This window comes from Cavia porcellus, unplaced genomic scaffold (genome assembly GCF_034190915.1).
Source record: "Cavia porcellus strain 051 isolate PalLab524CR breed Dunkin Hartley unplaced genomic scaffold, mCavPor4.1 scaffold_6, whole genome shotgun sequence".
NCBI classification, from domain to species: domain Eukaryota; kingdom Metazoa; phylum Chordata; class Mammalia; order Rodentia; family Caviidae; genus Cavia; species Cavia porcellus.
Window position 1 is genome coordinate 70701622 of NW_026947489.1, and position 22547 is coordinate 70724168.

General features: G+C 50.2%; 2 protein-coding genes across 4 annotated transcripts in view; one reads left to right on the plus strand and one right to left on the minus strand.

The window, feature by feature from the left end:
* Rhbdl3 (rhomboid like 3) overlaps nucleotides 1-4418 on the minus strand; it is a 45690-nt gene extending 41272 nt beyond the window's left edge. For 2 of the 3 annotated variants that reach the window (XM_063249633.1, XM_063249632.1), the window contains exons 1-2: nucleotides 3691-4418; nucleotides 2254-2277 (exon numbers count right to left, since the gene is read on the minus strand). In XM_063249633.1, coding sequence (XP_063105703.1) covers nucleotides 2254-2277; nucleotides 3691-3801 — 135 coding nt within the window. In that variant the 5' untranslated portion in view covers nucleotides 3802-4418. The remainder of the gene's footprint in view (nucleotides 1-2253; nucleotides 2278-3690) is intronic. The other variant, XM_063249634.1, reaches the window with a different exon arrangement.
* Nucleotides 3089-9836, plus strand: LOC106027645 (collagen alpha-1(I) chain-like). Its single transcript, XM_063249638.1, has 3 exons — nucleotides 3089-3614; nucleotides 4992-5077; nucleotides 8535-9836. Exons 1-2 carry the CDS (start codon nucleotides 3312-3314, stop codon nucleotides 5028-5030), a joined length of 342 nt encoding a protein of 113 aa, XP_063105708.1. The 5' UTR covers nucleotides 3089-3311; the 3' UTR covers nucleotides 5031-5077; nucleotides 8535-9836.
* The last annotated feature ends 12711 nt before the right edge of the window (nucleotides 9837-22547 follow it).

Consider the following 22547-nt stretch of genomic DNA (forward strand, 5'->3'; position numbering starts at 1 on the left):
TCCATTCATCTAAACGGTTTGTCTTAAAATGTAAACACACACATAGGAACTGGCAAAGGAAATTAATCAAATGTGAAAGACGCAGAGAAGAAGCAAGATACACTTTGTTCCAGGTTCTGAGTCTATATCCGGCAGGAGGTGTGAAGGGCTGGCAGCTTGGTGGTAGCACTGAGCACAGCGTCAGGCCAGCAGCTGTTGTACTCATAGGGGCAGAGGGAGTGAGTGGGTGGCGCTCACGAGCCACGAGGGAGGTGACACAAGAGCAGGGGACAGGAGCAGGGGGATGCTCCTTAAACCACAGCCAGGCCTCGGTGGAAAAGGGGAGAATAACCCCAAACACTCAGCCTAGACTCACCACGTCTTTTATCCCGTGATCTCCAGCTCCACTAGGGCAACTGCCCTTAGCTGGCCCCCCAGATTGAATTTGTTGAAACCAGACTTGTCATTTTTGCCCACTTTCCCCCTTTCCTCTTAAATTCAGCATCTCAAGGCTCATTCCCTTCTTGCCAAGGCCCTCTTTCTTTCCACCCTCAGCATCCCTGTCCACACTGAGGTATACTAACTAGGGTTCAGATAAGTGTACCCCAAAGGCTGATGTGCTAAACCTTGGGCCCCAGCCTGAGCTAATGGGAAGTGGTGGAAACTGAAGAGTTGTGGCCTCATCGTGCCAGCAGGCCATCCCCACTCTCTCTCTGCTTCATGGCTGAGGGGGGTTCTGCTGTTGCTGTGTGCAGTAGATTGAACCCAGCGCCTTCCCAGTGAGCCACCTCCCCCAGCCCTTTTACCACATTTTTAATTGGAGACACAGTCTCACTAAGTCGCCCAGGCTGAAGCTGAACCTCCAGTCTTCCTGCCTCAGCCTCTCTCACACTGCTGGAGTTTCAGGCCAGCAACACCATGCCTAGCTTGGTGAGCGGGTCTTGCTTCACTCTAAGTTTCTGCCATGAAGTGCTGCTGCCCAAAGACCCAAAAGCAAATGGGCAACAACTGTGGAATGAAACTCCACAACCAGGAGCCAAAATAACCTTTTCATAAGTTGATTATCTCAGGTACTCACTACAGACAGCAGCCAACAGAAGCTGCTGGTTATCACTCTCTGCGGCAGGCCTCTGGCTAGTTTCTCTCATCCCTGCAATCCACACTGCTTGTTTCCTACTGTCGCAAGGGGTCTTTCCAGCACACCTTGGATCCCAAAACAACCCTGCTTAAAAACTTGGAAGGGCCTCCTCTGCCTAGAACAAAGGCTTGGCTCAAGCTGCTTTCTCAGCTTTTATTTCCCTCTCAAGCTCAACACACTTGCTCTGGTTCAAACACACAGATCTATTAAACTCACACACTGGTAATCCCAGTACTCGGGAGGCTGAGGCAGGAGGATTATTGTAAATTTAAAATCATCTTCAGCTACACAGTGTGCTCGCAGGCCAACCTAAACTCAGCATGAGACCCTGTCTCAGAAAGACAAACCAGACTCTCATCAACTGCCCATTACAATTATGCTCACACCAGAACTATCCTCCTATATCGTTTCTCGGCCTTTTGGCTAAGATCAAGTGCAGAACTGTCCTCCAACACTGGGGCAGCTGTCTCCCCTCCTGTACAAGGGACAAAGAGGGCACCTGTGAGAACCAGATCCTTTCTGAGGGGGGTCACAGGTGCATTTCTCAAGTCACAAGGCAAGTCCCCTTCCCCCCACCCCTCTTCTCACACTTATACCAAGGACACACTGCAAATCACATGCTGTTTGCCAAACTTAACCTCCCTGTCCCTAGTACACAAGAAACAAAATCAGTTTTCAAAAGGGCCTATACTGTGAGTCACCCCCCAGGATGGCAGAGATTGTACTTCAGTGGTGGCCTTGGACTTTTTATGGTCGAGGGATAAAGGGAACCAAAGGGGGGTTCGCTCAACCCCCTCCCCCACCTCCCCAGCCCCCTACCGCAATCCCTTGGCGTGTGCGGTAGAAAACTTTGCAGGCATTCAACACACATCGCCCAATGCCTACAAGGTATCAGCCCAGCTCTGGTGCAGCGGGAGGAGGGCGGGCGGGGGAAGGGTTCTCCCAGGGGAGCCCACTGCCCGCCTTCTGCTACCTGGGGAGCAGAGTTGTTCAGCCCGGGATGCAGTAAGCCACACCTCCACGCCGCGTCACCATCTCAGGAGCGCAGAGCTAGGGAAGCCCACGCAAGCAGGGAGACTAAGACTGATTTCAGGGAGGGCTGGAGGGAAGCAGGGAAGATTTAACTGCTCACATACCTGATCAAACAGGACTTTCCAGTGCTGGTAGAGAGGAAGGCCGTGCATGAGAGGAGGAAGAGAAGAGAAAGACATATTTATCACCAAGGTCTCTGTAGCCCCCTGATGCTCCTGACCTAGCCTCCTAGCTGCTGCCCAGGTCAGAACCAGGCTTAGGGACAGGCCACAGGAGTCCACAGAAACCTGGGGAAAACTCCCCAAATGGCAGAAAGGAAACTCCCAGAGTGGGGTGGCGGGTGGAATAGGAGGGCAGCAAGGCAGATGTCCCGTTCTGGGACAGTTAGGTGGCAGAATGAGTAGAGCAAGGATGACCTCCAGCAATTACCAAACAAAAGCGTCCAACTGTGCCAGGGGCCTTGGGTAACTTCTCCTTATACCCACATCTACTCTCTGAATGCAGCCCAAGCGTAAGACTCTCAGGTCCTGCACGGACTCCACCTACTCAGAAGACCTGGACCCTGTATAAGCACTAACATTTTGCGTGCAGGTTTTGGGGGGCGTGGGGAAGAGGAGGATTCCCAATATGCTGAATTCTCTTCCAAAGCTGAGTTTCTGTGCTGAGTACGAGACTTCTTTACCCGGGGTTTAAGGCCAGAAGTGATAGGTTTAACCATCCAGAAGCCAGGAGATGGTAAACTACCCAGCTTTCGTTTGGGCATCCTGGGGTCTGGTTTCAGGCCCATCTCCCTACCCTGAGGACCAGATGGTGCGTCGCCCAGTTTTTCGCCCCTCCTTGCAGGTTAACCCCCGGAGGAGAAGCTTAAGCAACTCCAGTGTGGGACCCGCCTTCGGCTCCCAGGCGCGGCAGAAAAGAGAGGAGCGTAGAGGGCAGGGAAGCCCTCTGGGACAGTCCTTCCCTGGCCTCGCCCGTGGAGGGGGGACCCTCAGACTCCCGAGTCCTCTCCTGGGGACCAAACTGCTCTCGGCACCCCTCTCAGTTCCGGCTGGATTCAGGGACCGAAGCCAGTTTGAATTTAAATCAGTGACGCGACCCGGCAGGTGCCGGAACGGAGCTAATCTGGGAGCCGGAAAGGGGTCGCCAGACCCAGTCTGCGCTCATGGAGACGGAGGACTCTGCGGCGCCCGCTCCCTCCCCGGGCCGACAGAGTCCGCAGGTCGCGGAAGGGAGGGAAGGGAGTCACCGCTGTGACGCGGCCGCCTCTGCAGGCGAGCGCCGTGTCCCGGGCACTGCACCAGCGCGAGGAGGGGGCTCGGGTCCTGGCGCAGCGCGGGTCCCGCGGGGGCGCCGGGCGGCGCGCGTGCGATCTGGGGAGACCGGTCCTTGCCCCTCCTGCTCGGGGGACCCGGCCAATCCCGGGCGCTCCCGCATCACCTTGAAACCTGCAAGTGGCCCTGCAGGGGTGAGACGGGGGCAGGAGCCCTCCCCCCTCGGACGCCCCCCAGAAAGTTTGCCGGTGCGGGGAAGGGGGTACTCACGTCCTCAGACGCCGCGGGCGGCCGCCCCTCGGCCTCGGGCTCCAGCTCCTCGATGCGCTCCGCTTCGGCGCAGGCGGCCACTGCGGGGCCGGGGCTGGGGTGCTCGCCCATGGCCGCGGCGGGGTCCAGGGCCGGCCGGGGCTCTGCGCTAACTTTGCGACGCTCGGCGATCTGGGGGGCTCCGTGCGCGCCGCGCCCACCCTGCGCCCGCCTCCATGGCCCGGGTCCTTGCCGCCCCGCAACCCCGGGACGCCCGGCCCAGCCGCCGCCAAACTTCTCCGCGCTCGCCGCCCAGCCGGCTTCCGCCTCCTCCGCGGCCCCCCGGCCCGGCTCCTCCGCGGCGGCGAGGGCGCCCTTGGGCCGCCCCGGGCCCCGCCGCTCCCCGCGCTCCCTGCCCGCCGCGCGCGGCCCCCGCTCTGCGCCCGCGTCCGCTCCTCCCCGCGGGCTCCTCGGGGACTGTGCGCGGGCGGGGGCGGGGCTGCTCGCGGGGCCCCCGCCCCCCAGCCCGCACCCCAGGCTGGACGCCGCCCCCGCTGCCCGGGCCAGGTCGGTCAGCACCTCGCGTCCCGGGAGGAGGAGGGGGCGCCTTGGCGGGGGGGGGGGGCGAGCGGCTGCACCGCCCGGGCAGGGGTGGGAATCGCGTCTCTGCTGCGCCGCGACCAGCAGCCCCGCTGGGCCGGGGTGCGTCTCCCCCACCGGTTTAACGAGCACTTGGAGGTTGCAGATTTGTGACGGAGACAGAGCGAGATTTTCACTACTTTGGTAACGTCAGGGTTAACTTGGGAGGGCTGGATCCCCCCCCACCACCACCACCCTTATGTTTCTGTGTTCTCAGTGATCGCAGTTCGTTTGGGGAGGTCCGGGAAGCCTGGGGGTGGGAGAAGTAAGACAGGGAGGTTCTGGAGCCCCAAACCCTAACCCTCTGCCCCGGCTCCGCTCAGAGCTCTGTGACCGTTCCCAGGGTTGCTGTCACCACTCTGAGCCCTGGGTGCTTTCTACCTGGAAAGGGGGAGGTGAAGAAATGAGAAAGCTGGAATGAAGTTAGCAGAGGGGTAAAGGATCTTTTAAGGAAAAAAACCGGGCCGTTTCCCTGCAGAAAAGAGCCGTCTCCCCTAAGTTCTTCCCGGAGGCTGGGGATGGGGTGGGCGCTCGTTCCTGGCGGTCCCCCCAGTCAGTGACCTTCCACGACCCTTCCGGCCACTCGGTCGCTCACCCACCCACCTTTGCCCCTCTCGCTCTTCGAAATTGAGCCTCCTTCTCTGTTAGCGAAAGTTGCAATTAATGCTGTCATCTGCCTGCAGCCCCAGGGTCCCACCTGTGACCACCTCTCCCAGCAGTGACTGCGCCCCTTAAACACCAAGAAGGAAATGAACTCCCTTCTAATTAGGTGAGTGCTACAGACACCAATTTTCATCTCACTCTCAGAAAGTGTGATCGTTTCAACTATTTTTGTTTCTTACCACCCTCCCCCCAATCCCTACTCTACTAACAAGTCAAGATCCTGCCAAGATTTCCTTGTAAATAAAACTGCCTGCATGGGGTTAGGTTTTGAAAATAGCCTTCAGGGGACATCAGAGAGGCTGACTTCTTTGTGGAAAGAAGTCCACAAGAATAAGCAGCTGCTGGGAACCATGAGGTCATTACTGGGGGGACCCCTGAGGTCAGTATCACCACTTAATTCACCTGTAGCTGTCTCTGCCGCCTGGCTTGCTTGGTCACTGGCTCTGTTCTGTGCAGACCTTTGGGAGACAGCAGAAAGGAGCCAGGAAGCCCGGTTCCAGGGGAACTTGAAGGAGAAGCTGGCACAGGCAGGAGCTGGCCATTCTGCCTCGAAGGCTGGCAGCTCTGCAGTGTCCTGACCCCAGCTGCCCCTTGCATCCTGCCTCTTTGCCAACCCAGTGACAGCTTTATCATCGTAACCAGCTCTGCTCTCCCTTCAGGTGGAAGGGTCCTTAGCAGCTTTTGTTAAATTTATGAGCCTTTACTGTGCTCTGTTAGAGCTGTGAGATTACCAAATGGATGGAACCCTGCCCTGCACAAATGGTTTAATTGGAGCCAATAGGCTTGGTCAACATAAGGATATATCTTGGATTCCAGGGAAGCCAAAGGAGGGAGTTCTTTGTGAATCCCAAAGTCTTCCCAAAGGTTCCTCCTGCCAAATAATTAGGCAACTTGGAAGGTAAGGAAGAGCCACTCCAAGCAGAGAGGACAGCACCAGCAAAGGCTGGGCAGGTGCAGAAGCCTGGTATGGAAAGGGGACAATTTGGCATGGTTGGAAAATAGAGCAAGGTGTCCCCTGGAAAGTGCCCAGGCTGGAGGGCAAGGTTATGAGGGAATGTGAGTTTAGGAAGAACTTGGTCTCCATCCTAAGAGCAATGGGGAGCCACAAAGGGTGTGAGCAGGAGACTAATATTTAAAAAGATCTCTGTAAACTGGGCACAGTGGCATACACCTGTAGTCTCAGCCTTCTAGAGGGCTGAGGCAGGAAGACTGCAAGTTGCAGCCCAGTCTGGGAAACTAAGTGACTTAGTGAGGTTCTGTCTCAAAATAAAATAAAATAAAAGGGCTGAGATACAGCTTCGTGTAATGGCACTAGGTTTAACCTTAGTATTCAAAACAAAACAAAAACAAAAAGATCCTTCTAGACATTTTTGGTGACACATTCCTGGAGTTTCAACTGCTTTGAAGATTTCAGCAGGAGGAATCCCTTGAGCCCAAGTTCAAGGCCAAATTGGGCAACATAGCAAGACCTTGTCTCAAAAATAAAATATCCCTCTGACTGTAGTTTAGGGATGGATAGGAGGGAGACTGGCCTGAGCATAACCAGGAGAGAGCCTTCCCGGGAGCGGTCCCAGGACAGCAGCAGGGGCAGGAGAGGAAGGAGCTGAGTGCCCACAGGGACTCAAGTGCCTCCTTCTGCCCCAGCAGCTGGTGTCTCACCTTGGCAGATGGCATTCTTGAGGCACCGAGGAAAGCATTCCAGCCTCTCAGAATCCTCACCCTGGCCGCTGCTGGGAGGGAAATGGCCATCCCAATTTGGAAACCATTAGGGTGAGCTGTGATACCCAACAACGGTGAACCTGAGGCCACCTCTCACCTGAAGTCCCCGTGTGACCTCAGCCTCTCCACCAGCCCACTCTGGAGAACCTGCAGCTGGGTCTGACCACCAACGGGGGGGGGGGCAATCTGGGGTCCAAGGGATGGGAGTACTTGGCCACCTGATACCTTCTGTGCCCCCACCCCCAATTTAAGACACCAAAGGACTGACTCATTTTGTACAGGAAAGGGACATAGTGGGAACAATCATAGTTTCCACTCATCTTCACTCACCAGCCACCATAGCCAAGCCTGCCGTGGGAGAACCCTTGGGGCTTGGTGACCAGTGGCAGCAAACAATGTTGACTGACATTTGTATCCTGCTCTTCATTATGGGAGCACTCCACACCTGTGGCTTACAATGAGTCACTGTAAGCCAGTGAAGAACAGGATAAGCGTCTAAATGTGTTAGTTATCTTCCCAATACTATAACAAAATACCTGAGACAATCAATTTATAAAGAGAAAAGGTGTATTTTGGCTCACAGTTCCAGACACGGCAATTCAGATCACTTGGCCCCATTGCTGTGGGCTGATAGCCAGGCAGCGCAAAATGGCAGGAGTGTGTGGCAGAGCAAAACTCTTCACCTCATGGCTGGGAAGCAAGAGAGGAAAAGGGAGAATGGGATCCCACGATCCCCTTCTGGAATCCAGTCCTACTGACCTAAAAGTCTTCTGCCACTCCAGGGACCAACTCTTTATTTAACATGTGGTTCTTTGGAGGAACCTCAGCTACAAAGTGTAGACCTGGGGAAGAGAGTAGTTCAGACTCCAAGAGATCCGAGCACGCTGTGCAAGGAACCTTGGGAGGAAGGACCACGCTGGGGTCAAGAGCATGGAAGGATTTCTGAGTAGTGGAAACAGCAGAGGCACAGAGAGGCACAGCTGTGGACCACACAGGGAACCATTAAGGGGTGAGCACGAAGTGAGGGTGGCAGGTGGGTGAGAAGTCCTGGAGCGCTGGTCAGTCTGTCAGTCGGTTGGAGGACATTGGGCCTTGTCTGGCGGATACTGGAGAAGTGGTGGCAGCTTTCACAGGAGCAGCATTTTAGCAAGATTAAGTTGGCATCTACTCAACAGGCTACTCAACTAACACTTCATGAGTGTGAGTGTCCATTAGGTGCCAGACCTTGGCTGAGGTGCTGAGACAACAAGGAGGGGACAACTCAGGAGCCCTGGCCTCTAATTACAGCGCAGTGGGATCTCAGGGGCGGAGACAGGTTAGGGGGCCTTGTTGCCACTGCATCCTAGGGGGACTTTGTGTGGAGGGTCTGATGTCCTGAGCCTAGAGTCAGAAGGAAGAGGCCTCCGCTGAAATGCCAGGAGGAGCCTTGGGGAGCAGAGGGAAGCAGAGTGAAACAGTTTGTTTGTGGATACCTGAAGCTAATGAGCAGCCAGGGAAGGAACATTAAAGGCTATAATTATCACTCAAAGCAAATGGCAGGGCCTGCTCGCCTGCCCAGAAGGAGGGCAGGGCAGGTGGGGGTGACTTTGTACCCAGAGCCTCCTCCACTGGGCCCCCCAACAGCTGCAGTTTCCATCCTCAGTCTCCCTCAGCCAGGCCGCACCCTGCAGGGCTCCTCCATCTCTCCAGCAAGCCTGAGCCAACCAGTCCCCACCTGTAACGCCAGTCTTCAGAGAAACCAGCAAACCAGCCCCGAGCTGCTGCCATTTGCCTGTCTGAGATGAAGACATGAGTTATTTTTGACTGTGATCCAAGCCTCGGCCCTAAATTCTTTTGTCTTCCAGGAATCCCCCAGTCATGTTTGAAGTCTGCAAGTCCAAACAGCAGACGTACCGCTGCCACTGGGAACCCAGCCGCTCTCCATCCCCAGCCCTGGCCTTCTCCCATGATTGCCTGCCCGCCCTCTGCGAGATCAAACAGGACAGGGCTGCTAAGCGGAGGTTTTTCCCTTTCCTTTCTTCTCTTCCTTGCACTCCAGGGCCTCATATTTTTCTGAGTCACTTAAATCATTACTGAAAGACGTCTAGGTTCACAGACACCGAACCCTTTCAAAAAGAGGTATGGGCAGTCAAAAGTGGAGCTCAGAAAAGTACACAGGAAATGTTCCCTGTCCCAAGACTGAATCAATCACATGTTCAGGGAATCTAAACCGTCCTTGCCTGCCATCTCCAGGGCCTGCGACACCTCTGAAGGACCTCAGTGATGCCAAAGGCAGTCTTGTCTGCTCAGTGGATATTGTATCCCATCTTTTTAATGTCTTTATAATTTGTTTTTGGGTTTTCGTTGTTGTCTTTTTCTGCCCCCCGCCACCAGAGATCAAACTCATGACTTCATGCTTGCTAGGCAGGTGCTTACACCACTGAGCTAAATCCCCAGCCCTGTTGTCTTTTTGAGACAGGGTCTCACTCTGCAGTTCAGGGTGACTTTGAGCTCACTTTATAGCCCAGCTTGGTCTCAAACTTGCAATGATCCTCCTGCCTCAGCCTCTCGAGTGCTGGGATTGTCATGTGCCACCATACCTGGCATTGTTGTCTTTGAGACAGGGTCTTGCTATGTAATTCAGGCTGGACTTGAACTCACTGTGTAGTCCAGACAGCCCTCAAACTCACAGAGATCCTCCTGCCTCAGCCTCCCGAGTGCTGAGCTCACAGGCATGTGTCACCATGCCTGGCTCTTCCTGTTTTATCCCGTGCATCTCTGGTCAATGCTTTTCCCCCTCCAAGACTTTCCTCAACTCTGGATCCCAGACAGACGCCTCCTGCCTCTGAACCACTTTCTCCTTTTGCCCTTGCATTATATCATCTAAGTTTTATCTTCCTAAGACCAGAAAGTGAATGCTTTAAAGGGGAGGACTATGGCTTACTCAGTTTGCATGCATCCCAGTACACAGCACTGTACACCGGAGAAGCCAAACAAACGTCTGTTTAATAAGAACCAGAGCATGCCTCTCTTGATATGACATGCAGTCTAATTACATAGTTATTACTCTCAACACCCCCCAGAAGACAAGTTTTATGTTATGGAGGAACGATTGTTCTGCATAGTAATAATGATATACTTGTGTGTCTGCTGCTTTTATTTCAAAACACTTCCACATTTGTCATTTCCTTTCATTCTCCAAAAGGCCCACAGAACAGACACGACTGCTTTCATTTTACAAATGGGAGCACTAAAATCCCTGGGCCCAGAGGAGCTTTGATTTTCACTCCTCTTACCGGATCTCTTATTTTAAGAGTGAAATCCACCACCTCCCCTGGATGACTCCCTTGTTTTTGGCTCTGACCACTGCAGCCAAAGACTCCTCCTTGGGGCACCTGGGCAGGATTAAAGCAGAGGCCCCAACAGGGCCAGTCCAGCTGCAGGCTTGCAGCTTGGGTGAGCCAGAAACTTTGAAGGCTGCTCCCGTTTTGGAGCAAAAGCAAACATTGCTCTATTCATCTGCTTTGTTTTCTCGTATTTTAAAAAATAAGAGACAGGGTCTTGCCAAGTTACCTAGGCTGGCCTTGAACTCACAATCTTCCTGCCTCAGCCTTCCAAGGTTCAGGAACTACAGATGAGTGCCAACACACTCAGCTGCTTTGTTTCCCCTAAGTGGCTGAGTGCGGTGTCCCCAGAAGAAGGGGAGATGGTTTGCTTTCCTGCAGCGCTGAGTGGACAGGCCCCAGTGTGCCCTGGCAGACTCTAGAGGGGAAAAAGCTGTGAGGGTCAGGGGCAGGGGGCAGGGCAGTTACCCATATGTGCACGGCCTTTGTATTAGAACGTAGTGACCCCAAGGGCAAGCACTTGGCTTTGTTTGCTCACAGCAATGTCTTTGACAGAAAGTCACCAGAAATATACATTCAGTGAATGAGCGTGCCCCGTGTATAATAAGAAAGGCCGTCCAGCATCTGGCCTCCTAGGGACTCCCCAATCTCTTTCGGGAAAGATGTGCATTCAGCCCACTCCTAGTCCAGGGAAGGCTTCCATGCGAATGGCCTGTGGCCCACAAGGTGGGCTTTTGGATGTGAGGGGAAGTGGCAGCACCAGGGGCCTAGAGCTCTGAATTTGGGAAGGCGAGAGGCACCAGAGAAACGACCCTGAACAGAATAAGCAGCGGCAGCCGCCGGGAGTGCAGGCAGAGGAGTGAGACAGTGGGCCCTGGTCTCCTTCCGGTAGCTCTCAGCCACACAGCCTGGGAGGCTGCGGAGGACTTCGCGTGCACATTGTAAATACCATCTGTCACGCTGCCTGCCCAGACACCCGGCCTTCCTCCCTTCATTGTTATTCATGCAGAGCGCACCCGCTGAAGTGCTGTGCCACCAGGAGGTAAAGAAAAGCCTAGAAGGGCCAGGACTCCAGGAGTCTGCCCCTCAGCTAGCAGCTGGCTGGGGGGCTCGGCCATCGGCCATTGTCTTTCGGGTGGGTGGTTAACTCTCACCTCTCCAGGATGCAGCAGTCAGGCCTGCATGCTCAGCTCAGCTCCATCACCAGTACGCGACCTTGGGGGGTCGCCTTGGCCCTGCTGGCCCCCATTTCTTCATCTGCACATGCAGGGCTTGCGCTAGAGGAGCGTGAATCCCACCAGCTCTGAGATCTGCCCCTGTTCCCCTTGGCGCTGGCCCAGCAGCCTGTCACTACTGCCAGCCGTGCTTCCCAGGCAGGACCAGGGTACCCCGACAGCAGGACAAGGGGTCAGCAAACCTGGGCACTTGTCCAGCGTCTGTCAGTGTTTAGCCTTAAGATCCGGAGGAAGGCACGGTTTCCTCATCTCCACTTTGTATTTTGTGAAACAAGTGAGAGAAGGACTAACAGACCTTGGCTGGAGAATTCTGAATTCTGTGGTGTGCAATTTCTTTTCTGAAACACTGCAGAGAAATGTTTTTATAGACCAAACCACCTCCACTGAGTTAGTGAGACATAGTGTTGCCCTCAGTGGGCTTCAAACCAGACAGGTGTGGTGGGGCATACCTGTAATCCCAGCACTCTGGAGGGTCTAGGAGGCTGAGGCAGGAAGATCACAAGTTGAAACCCAGCCCGGGAATTTAGTGGCTGAGAACCTGTCTCAAAATGAAAAATAAAAAGGGGCTGAGGATGTAGCTCAGTGTGAAGGCCCTGGTTTCAATCTCCAGTACCACAGAAAGAGAGCAAGAAAGGAAGAAAAAAGAAAAGAGGGAGGGAGGGGGAAGGAGAGAAGGAAGGGAGGGAAGAAAGAAGGAAGGAAGATTCAGTTCAGGTGGAAAAACATTGGAAAAAGCTACAGGTACGCCAGATACTGTGGCGCAGCTGTAGTCCCCGAACTGGGGAGGCTGAGGCAGGAGGATTGCTGTTTGAGTCTAGCCTAAACTACAGGGTATGTTCAAGTTTAGCCTGGACTGTGCAGTGAGACCCTGACTCAAAAAGAAAAAACAAAACGAAACAAAAAACTACAGGTACATTTTGACCAGTAGAGAGTAGATAATGGGTGCAAAGTATATAGCAGCAAAAAGAGGGGCCCAGCTAGGTGACGCTGAAGTTGAATCTCTTTCTTTCTTTTCTTTTTTGGGGGAGGGGGATTTGAGACAGGATCTTACTATATGTAGTCCAGGGTGGACTTGAACTCACTATGTAGCCAGGCTGGCCTCAAACTTGGAGTGATCCTCCTGCCTCAACCTCCAAAGTGCTGGAATCACAGGCATGCAACACCACATCCAGCATCTATCCTCCTCCTCTTCCATCTCTTCTTCCTCCTCCTCCTCCTCCTCCTTTTTCTTTTGGGTATTGAGAATCAAACTCCTAACCTTGTGCTTACCAGGCAGGTGTTTATACTGCTGAGCTGTATCCTTGGCCCTTCCTTTTTCCTTTTTTTTCTGGTGCTACTGGGGATTGAACCCAGGGTGTTTGCACTGAGCTACCGCCAGCCTATTTACTTATTTATTTACTTAATTTGAGGCAAGGTCTTACTAAGTTTCTAAACTGCCCATGTTGGGCTTGAATTTGCAATCCTCTTGCTTCGACAACTGGCAACCGGCAACCGCAGTCCTGGGACTATAGATGCAGGCCACCATTGCTGGGCTGGAGCTGAATCTCAAAAGACCATGTAGGAGTTTGCCGGGACTAAGGCTTGATATATTCAAGACAGAAGGAACTGTATGTGCTACGGGCGGGAAGGTGTGAATCTGCCCAGGAATTGCCTGTCGGCTGTCGGCTGTCGTTAGGGTGATATTATGCAGTCTTTGCGTTGACTGCTTTCTCTCCATAAGGATCCAGCACTCTTCGGGTTAGGAGGAGAGGATATGGTTGCTGCCTCACTGTGACCTTCCTGCCCGGAAGCCCATCACCAAGGAGATGAGTGACCTGAAGAACAAGTCCAAGAATGAGCATCCCTTCCAGCTCCTGCCCTCCACTGTGCCCTGCATCAGAATCAGAGTGAAGCAGGCTGGAGCAAGGAGGCTGGCTCTGGTGGTATCAAAATGACCCACAATTCCCCGGCTCTGCACACCATCAAGCCAGACCACAGAAGGAACCTGGCTCTGTGCAAAATGAGGCTGAGGCTGCTGTGGGTGGTTTCGGTTTGCTGGGCGCCCTCCCCCGTGTGGCTAGAGCACATGATCTGCCCTACAGCTGTGGTGAGTCGTTGTGGCTCCTCAGAGAGTTGTCCAAGTCCTCTGCAGGCTGAGGTGGAGTTAACCTGTCCCTTCCCCGTGAAGGATGTCCTGCAACGGAAATGCGCTTTCCCTCAGCCTCTCAATCCGGTTGCTGCAGCTCTGGTCTGAGCTTGTATGCTTGGCTCTGCACACACCAACACGCACAGGCACCATGCAGAGGGGAGACCACACATCTGAAGCATTGTTAGCTGTCAGCAGCCGCATGGCGGCAAGCCACAGGGTTACCCCGGCTCCGGGAAAAGCCCGGGATGCTCCAGGAAGCATTCTACTGGCTAGGTTTGCTGCAACAATTTATATCCAAGAAAAAGAAGCTCACATGTCAGGGAAATAGCAGCAACTCTGAAAGAACTGGCACATTTGCCAGATGGTTCCTGGGCTCAATGGTGTTTGCAGAGGGACGGCCTGCAGCGGGAGGTCATTTCCTTGGAGAGCAAAGGCGCAGGCTGATGGCTCATTCATTTTCCTAGGCTGGTTGGGAGCGGGTTGGTGGCTTGGAGCACACCCACGCTCGTCCTCCCTTCCTGAAGCCTGCTGCTGTGATTGCCTGGAGCTGCAGCAGCATTTGGGAGCTGGGCTCTCCACAGACTCGGCTGTGCTTCCTTAGGCACCTGCCACCTGTATCTTCTCTCCCAACTTAAACCAGCTGATCCATCCTCCCCGTTGCCAGCTGCCATTCTCTCTCCTGAATGTACCCAGCAAGACTCAGGAAATAACACAGCGTGGGCTCCCATGGGCTGGGTTCCCTTGTGCAGCCAGGGCTCACCTTGGAGACAGTAGGGACAAGGTTGAAAGTGTGGCTCAGTGGGTTTGAAAGTATGAATAACTGGCAAGAGAAGGCATGCAAAAATTTTTGTGTTTTTTGAGACAGGGTTTTACTATGTAGATCAGGCTGGCCTCGAATTCACTGTGATCCTCCTGCCTCAGCCTCCGGAGAGCTGGAATTACAGGTGTGTGTCCCATGCCTGGCAAGGCATGTAAAATTATGTGCTGCATTAGAACAGAATTTTCAAGCACATATGTGACAATGCATGTGTCTGCCTTTATCTTCGTTTGCCAAACTAGAGATTTTAACAGTGGGGATTGTCTATCTTGGCTTTGCTACCTGTTCCTGGTGGATTAGGGATCAGAGCCTGAATCACACTAGTACCCCCAAATACCTGGTCCCAGGAGACAGAAATGAGGATGAGTGAGCCGTCAGCACATAGGCCTTACTACGAGCTGGGCCCTGGTGATGTCCTATGACTAATGGTTGGTAGCTTCTTTGCATAAGGCTGCTGTCACAGTATGACCTCCAGGACAGAGCATCTCTGCAGCGTCTCCCTTTCTCTCCATCCTAGTACCATGCCTGTCAGCGTGGCTCCAAAGCTTTAGTGGATATTATGCACATTTATTGATTCAGAATCATACTTCCATCTGGCAGGATAACCTTCAGCAAGTTAGTTAACCACAGTGAACCTGGCTTCGTTGCTTGTATTTATTATTTATTTGTTTTTGTGGCTCTGGGGATTAAGCCCAGGGCCTTGTGTGTGCTAGACAGGTGCTCTACCACTGAGCCGCACCCCAGCCTGTGTTTCCTTGGACCTACAGGAGGTCACCAGTACCCATCTTGCTGGGACATAGGTAAGGATGGGGTGGGACCTGGCACCAAGCAGCTCTCAGTCAGCATCAGTTTGCTCATCCCCTTGGACTGAGGTACACCATGTTGAATAAATGAACAAATTATTTCAAAGATGAAAAACTCCAGCAACTTTCTTAGATATATTTACATTCCAAAAAAGACCATATAAGGCTTTTTTTTTTTTTTTAATCGGTACCGGGGATTGAACTCACCACCGCCTGCTTGCCAGGCAGGTACTTATGCCATTGAGCTAAATCCCCAGCCCTGAGGCATTTTTAAAAAAGAACAAGGTAACCAAATTTACAATTTATAGCAAGAGACAGCCACTTTGGGGGAAGAATAGTTTTCAGAAGATGGCATACTTCAAGTTTTTTTGTTTTGTCCTTTTGAGACAAGGTTTCGCTGTATAACTCAGGCTGGCCTCGAATTCCCAGTGATCCTCTTGCCTCAGCCTCCTGAATGCTGGAATTACAGGTCTTCACCCCTATGCCCAGCCTATACTTCTGTTTTTTATTTTAAAAATCTGTTTTTTAGTACTGGGAATTGGGAGCACTGAGCTACATCTTCAGCTACTTTTTTAAATTTCAAAACAAGTTTTCACCAAACTGCTCAGTCTGGCCTTGAATGTGTGACCCTCCCACCTCAGCCTCCTAAATACTTGAGATTAAAGGTGTGCACCACTCTGCCTAGCTCCTTAGTTGTTTTCTAAAAGAATCATTCGACTTTCGATCTAAACTGTCCCCCTAGGAACTCCCATGCTTGCATCTTGGGGGCCCGTGCTTCTCAGTGAACTCATCCAGGAAACAGCTGAGTAGCTCAATGTGCTGTCAGGTGGGAAGGTCTGGGTGGAGGTGGGTCGCTTGGGGTGTGACTGGAAGGCTGTGCTCTTGCCCCTGCCTCCCCTCTTCTCTCTCTGCTTGCTGGCTGCCATGGGTGGAACACCTTTTCCTCTGCCACGTCCTTCCACCATGCTGTTTCCGCCTTGGAGCCAGCCACCCACGAACTGAAACTGAGCCGAAATAAGTCTGTCTTCTAAACTGTGTCAGAAATTATTTTCAGTGATAGGATAGTGACTAAGTAGGGGGGAAAGTACCCTTGGGAAACAATACCGCCGGGCCTTTTGTTTAATCACCTTCATCTTTCTTCTTGACACAGGAGGCACACCGTTGGTGTCTAATAAATGCGCACGAAAGGCTCTGCCTCCTGAGCAGCTCTGGAATAGCAAGTCTGGTTGGGTGCCACTCGAAGTGTTGGAGCTACAGTGTCCTCTAGTGGAGAGGAGCCGCCACAGCATTTCCATAGAGCACCCAGTCACACAGTGCCCAGGGTGGGGCAAGTCCCTACGGTGCCCCTGGTACAACCACCAAGGCAGAATTCTGGAAAACAGACTGAATATTTCCTGAGAGGTGCTTTTCTGCAGGTATTACTCAGAGACAGCCATCGCAGTCACATTTGTTCCTTAAAATTCAGGGTCAAATAATGGGTCTGAGCAGTGATTTTAATATCACAGAGATCAAACATTCACTGTCTCTGACGGAAATATTCAGCACCACTTATGAGGTATTTTTGCAATGGAACCACGCCTGAGTCTCATCAAATCTCTAACTGTAACTACCAATTCACAGGAAATGAAATGTTATGAAATAAATTTACAGAGGGATATACTGACACCCCAGCAATACTATCAGAAAAATCCAGACCATGGCGGACTGGATTCTTGACCCTGTTTCTTCAGTAATAAGTTGCAATAAATATAGGTGGAGGATGAATCCTTTTTTTGGATTCTAATTTAAATAAAACAACTTGGGGTTGGGGCTTAGATAGTTGGGGAAATCTGAACACTGTATGTTTGACTTCAAGAAAGAGTACATATCTTAGAGTGTGATCATGGTGCTTTGGTTAGCTTTTTAAAATTTTGGTTAAGGCCCCCTATATTTTAATTAATTAATTATTTATTCAGGATCAGGGATCAAACTCATGACCTCTCACTTGCCACACAGGTGCTGTGCCACTGAGCTATATCCCCTGATCCTCTGTGTTTTAGAAATGAACACTGAACTGTTTTAAGAAGAAATAATGTATCATCTGGGTTTGTTCAAAATAATTTCAGAGTAGGCAGAGGAACAAAGTCATGGTGTTAATTGTTGAAGCAAGTGATAGGCACATAAAGTTTCATTACTTTATTCACAGTTTTTGTTTTTATTTGAATATTTTCATAACTGAAAGCTAAAGAAATCCCTACTAAAAATATTGTGCCTTGATTCTTCTTAAGACTGCCTACACAGGACTCCTTTAAAGCCTTTGTCTGCTGTTACCAGGAGAAAACAGGCACTCAGATGGGGAGAGATAACAGCATCATCAGATAGAGTGATACAGGTGGCTTTTCATCTGCCAGACCTGGCAGTGATCTCAGAATCAGGTGGATGACCCTGCTTTACAACTGCACCATTCTTTTATTTATCCTTGGATAACAAAGTGCAAAGGGACCAGGAACTAGGAGGCTAATCTCTGAAGGGACCACCTTGGCAAATGTGCTGGCTCAGGAGCACCAGTCACTTCTCTGCTCTCCTCAACTGCCATTGATTCACACAATCCTCCATTCTCAGCAATAACTTTTGACACACAACTTCCAACAAAGTGCACCAGGATGTCAGTGCCTGTTATGGCTTGTGTCTAGATGTCCCCCCAAAGCCTCATGCAATTATGGGGGGGTTTTCAGAGGCAGCTCAATCTAGAGATCAATCTAAGATCAAGGGTGTGTGATTGCTAAATCAGTCCACTGATTGGTTTGGCATAATTTGGGCTTGGGCTAAGGGTGGAAGTGTTACACCCACCCTAGGAAAGGTAGCCTGCACAAAAAATGGACAGAATGTGAGTTAATGTGCTTTCTCCTGCCTGCTTACCATGGGGTATTTCTCCTCTGCAATGTCCTTCTGACATCTTGTCCTGCCTTGGAGCCAGCTGACTAGGAAATGAAACTTCTACAAACTGTGACCTAAATAAACCTTACTTGTGGATATTAGTATTTTGTCTTAGCAACAAAAAAGTAATTTGGTACCAGGAGTGGGTCATTGCTGTGACTGTACCTGACCATATAGTTGAGGAGTCCTTGGAATTGGCTTGTGGAAAGAGGAAGAGTTAGGAAGCTTTGGAGATGCCAGCTGAAAAGTAGAGCTGGAATGCTTGAGGTTGTACTTGATGGGAGATTCTGGTGGCTCACACCTGCAATCCCAGCACTCGGGAGGCTGAGGTGGGAGATCATTGCGAGTTCGAGACCAGCCTGGGCTACAAAGTGAGCTCAAGGCCAGCCTGAATTCATAGTGAGACCCCATCTCAAAAAAGACACACACACAAAAATGATGATAAAATGTTGCCAGCTTGGGATCTTTTTGCTGGGAAGAAGGCCTACATTGGCCATTGGACTCAAGACAATGTGTTATGGCTTAGCAGAATGTTTGTCTCCATTTTACTCATGTCCAGAGACTTTTCTTGAGACTGAGATTAAGGCTAGAGGACTAATTAATCTTGTAGAAGAAATTTCAAAGCAGTCTAATGTTGAGGTGGTGGTATGGTTACTCCTGGGGCTTTTAGCCAGATTTATTCTGAGAATCAGGAGCAAAGGGTCCAGCAGTTTAACCAGAAAGGAAACCCCAGTGAAGATGTAAACTGCAAATATACAGCTGGGGAGATATTGATTGCTGAGAACAGAAGAATAGAAAAAAATGGCCGGAGGGCATCACAAGAAGCAACATGACTCCATCCTTTGCAGCCTCAAAGTTGCAAAAGTGAAAGACTTTGTTTTGAAAAGACAGCCCTAGAGACCATGTTTCAAAATGGTGGTGGCCTAGAGAATTTGTTCTTTAGAATTGGGTGTAGAGTACTCAGCAATCTAAGCACTAAAACCCTACAACCAAGAGAAAGGAAACCCTGGCTACTGCTCCAACTGCAGACCTGGTGTTATCCACATGGTGCTGATTTTAGGTATATAAAGAATGCAAGTGTTGTAGGGTCAGGAAGCTTCCTCCCAGATTTCAGAAGAAGCCTTGGGAGGCTGGGCTCTGTGGCTAAGAGGGTGCAGAGTATGAAGGTGTGAGCATGAAGCTGAAGGTGGGTAGAAACTACAGAAATCTGGAGATGCCAGGAATGTGAATCATATCTGAGGAAAACTACAAGAAGGAAGCAGAGGGAGCCCAAGAGAGAAGTCAGGGGAGCTACAACCACTAGGAGTGCTACAGGGTGGGAGTCACCCAAGCCTTTTAGGGTTCCTTTATTGCCATAAGATGCTGGACATGTAATTACAGGACTTAATGTTTGCCATGCTGGATTTTGGAATTGTGTTGTTCCCAGTTCTTTCTATCCCTCTTTTTGTACATTTTGAATGAAATGTCTATCTTGTGCCATTAAATGTTGGATGTGTTTGATTTTCTTTTAATCTGTACAGTGACTCACAGCTAAGAGTTTGCCTTAAATCTTAGAGAAGCATTTGGACTTGGACTTTTTCAGCAATACTGACACTGTTAGGACTTTGGCAACTTTTAGAGATAGACTAAAGCCTTTTACATAAAGGGATGTGCATGAGTCTTTGGGGCAGGGACAGGATGTTATGGCTTGTATTTAGATGTCCCCCCAAAGTTTCATGCAGTCATATGAGGGGCTTTTTCAGAGGTGGCTGGGACTAGAGTGTGTGATTGATCCACAGTGCAATGTTAAGATTAAGGGTGTGAGGATTTAGGATGTGAGTGCTATCTACCCTCAAGGCAGACAGCCTAGATGCAATGTAAGAGACAGAAAGAGGTTGTTGCTAGCTACTTATAGCTTGTTCTTTGCTTACTTTGCTACCTTCTGCTCACCATGAACTGTTTCTCCTATGCAATGCCTGTCTGCCATGCCAGCCTGCTTTGGAACCAACCAATTTTTGTCTGAAGCTTCTACAAACTGTGAACCAAATAAACATACCCTCCTTTAACTTTGAGTGTGGGGTATTTGACCTCAGCAAGGAGAAAAGTAACTAAGACAGTACCCCAGCAAAGGGCTCAAGCTTCTCCTGCCTCTGGTGCTCTTCCCTGTACTGCCCTCTGCCATCAGCTTATATAAACACAGCTGTATCAGCAGCCTGCCAGCTGCCAACTCTGCTAAAAGATATTCGGCACTTTTCCTATCTTGGCTAAAAATAAGCCCTGGGCTCTCCTGGGCGACTGCAGGTGGTGTGCTCACTCTGCCATGCCAGAGTCTGCTTAGGATGCAGCAATTCCTAAACTGTGCAGTTGCTTACACAAGACCAATGGCAGAAACTCTGTTTCCCTCAGGAAATGGTTACAAGAAAACCCAAGCTGAAAGCAGCCCTGAAGGCCTTCGATAATTGGGTGCTAATCTCCAACACAGCTCCTCGGGATAGAGGATAGGTTCAAGTCCCAGTCTTGCCACTTAGCTGGGTCTCTGGTTACTCAAACTCCTTTACCCTCAGTATTTTTACATTTATGATAAGAATAGTAGTATGTATGACTTTTGGTTATGACAATTAAATGATATGTGAAAGGGATTTTGAAACATCTTTATAAAATGGGCTAATTTTCCTTTTTTTATTACACTCTTTTATCCCTTGCTTTGTACTGAGATTTTTTTATTCATTCATTTAACAAGTATTTGAAAGTAAGACATGGTGACACATACGGTATTTAGAATTCCAGCACTCTGGAAGGCTGAGGAAACAGAACCATAAGTTTGAGCCCTGCTTAGGCAACTTAGCAACCTTTTTTTTTTTTTTTTTTTTTTTAAATCGGTACTGGGGATCGAACTCACGACCACCTGCTTGCAAGGCAGGTGCTTATGCCGCTGAGCTAAATCCCCAGCCCCAAGACTGTCTCAAAATACAAAATAAAAGGGCTAGGGATGTAGCTCAGTGCAAAGGTCCTAGGTTCAATTCCCAGTATTTGAAAAAAAAATTTGAGCATCTGCTACCTACCTGGTACCATCCTAGGAGTTGGAAGTAAATAAAACAGGCAAAACTCATGCTCTCGTGGAATTTACAGTGTTGGGAGACAAATATGATTATATAAAACAAATATGATTATATAAAAGAGCACGGTATATTTTCAAGTTAATCTTGACCGTCAATGACTGGATTAAGAGATTCCTGGAGAGACTGGACTGCGAGGGCACCAATCTCATCAATGAGTGAACCCATTAATGAGCTTGTAACTGCATGGGCTATTAGGAAGTGAGGCCTGCCTGAGAAGTGGGTCATGGCTGTGTGACCTTGGGGATTATATATGGCCCCTTTTTTCTGACCCTTCCCCTGTTTTATGCTTCCTGAATGTCATGAGTTGAGTAGCTTTGCTCTACCATGCCTTTCAAACATGTTTCTGCACAGAGACAGCTGATCATGGGCTGAAACCTCTGAAACTGAGAGCCTCAAAATAAGCCTCTTTCCCTTTAAATTGAAGGTGTCAAGTATATTGTTCCAGCAACAGGAAGGCTGACCAACACATTATGTAAGATGGTGGTAAGCACTATATAGAAAAAATAAAGCAGCTGGGCATGGTGGTGCATGCTGTAATCCCCAAAACCTGGGAGGCTGAAGCAGGAGGATCACAAGTTTAGACCCAGTCTGGGCAATCTGGCATGACTTAGTGAAACCCTGTCTCAAAAGAAAAAGTAAAACAGGGTGAACAATATAGCTCAATATGAAGGTCCTGGGTTCAATCCTCAGGGTGGAAAGAGAGAGAGAGACAGAGACAGAGAGACAGAGAGAACGAGAACTCCAGGATTCAGGATAGGAAGTTTTAAGCAGAAGAGATAGTGACATTTGAGTGAGCTCCTAAGGAGGTAAGGGATAAGGCAAATGAGCACTTATTGCAGAGTTAAAAGCAAGTGCAAGATCCAGCCACGCCATGGTGGAACCCAGGAGGCTGCACAAAGAAACAATTCCCCTGCCCTCTTGGTAAGCGCCTCTCTGGGGTGAGCCAGGAGGAGAACGAGTCAGCGTCTCCTGTGAGCCTACATCCCACCCCCCACCCCCACTAGCAACTGGGAACAGAGGTCTGAGCATCTCTTGGAATGATGACTGTATGCAATATAGCAAACATGGGGGGTCTCCTTCTATCTTCTGTTTGAAAGCAAATGTTTTTTTCACTGTTTTGTTTCATTATGATTGTTTTACTCTATTCAATATTCTCTTTCAAATGGTTTTATAATGTTCTGTTTTTTATTTAATTTGGTATACCTAACTGACTGGACAACTTGTGAAGATAACAAGATGTACTATGATACCTATTACTGTTATCCCAGTATCCTGCTGTGAAGTTCTATACCGATTTCACCACATTGTCTTGATTGGTTTTGTTCTGTTGTATTTCTACTTCCTTCAAAATAAAAAAAAAAAGCAAGTGTAGAGGCCCTGGCATGGAAGAATGTCTTGAATATTATATGAACAGAAAGAGTACAGAGTAGCTGGAGATGAGTGAATGTGGAGACGGAAGTAGTGGTAATGGATGAGTCCGATGAAAATATATAGGGATTTGCCAGCCATTAAAAAAAACAACAACTTTGTTTTGTAA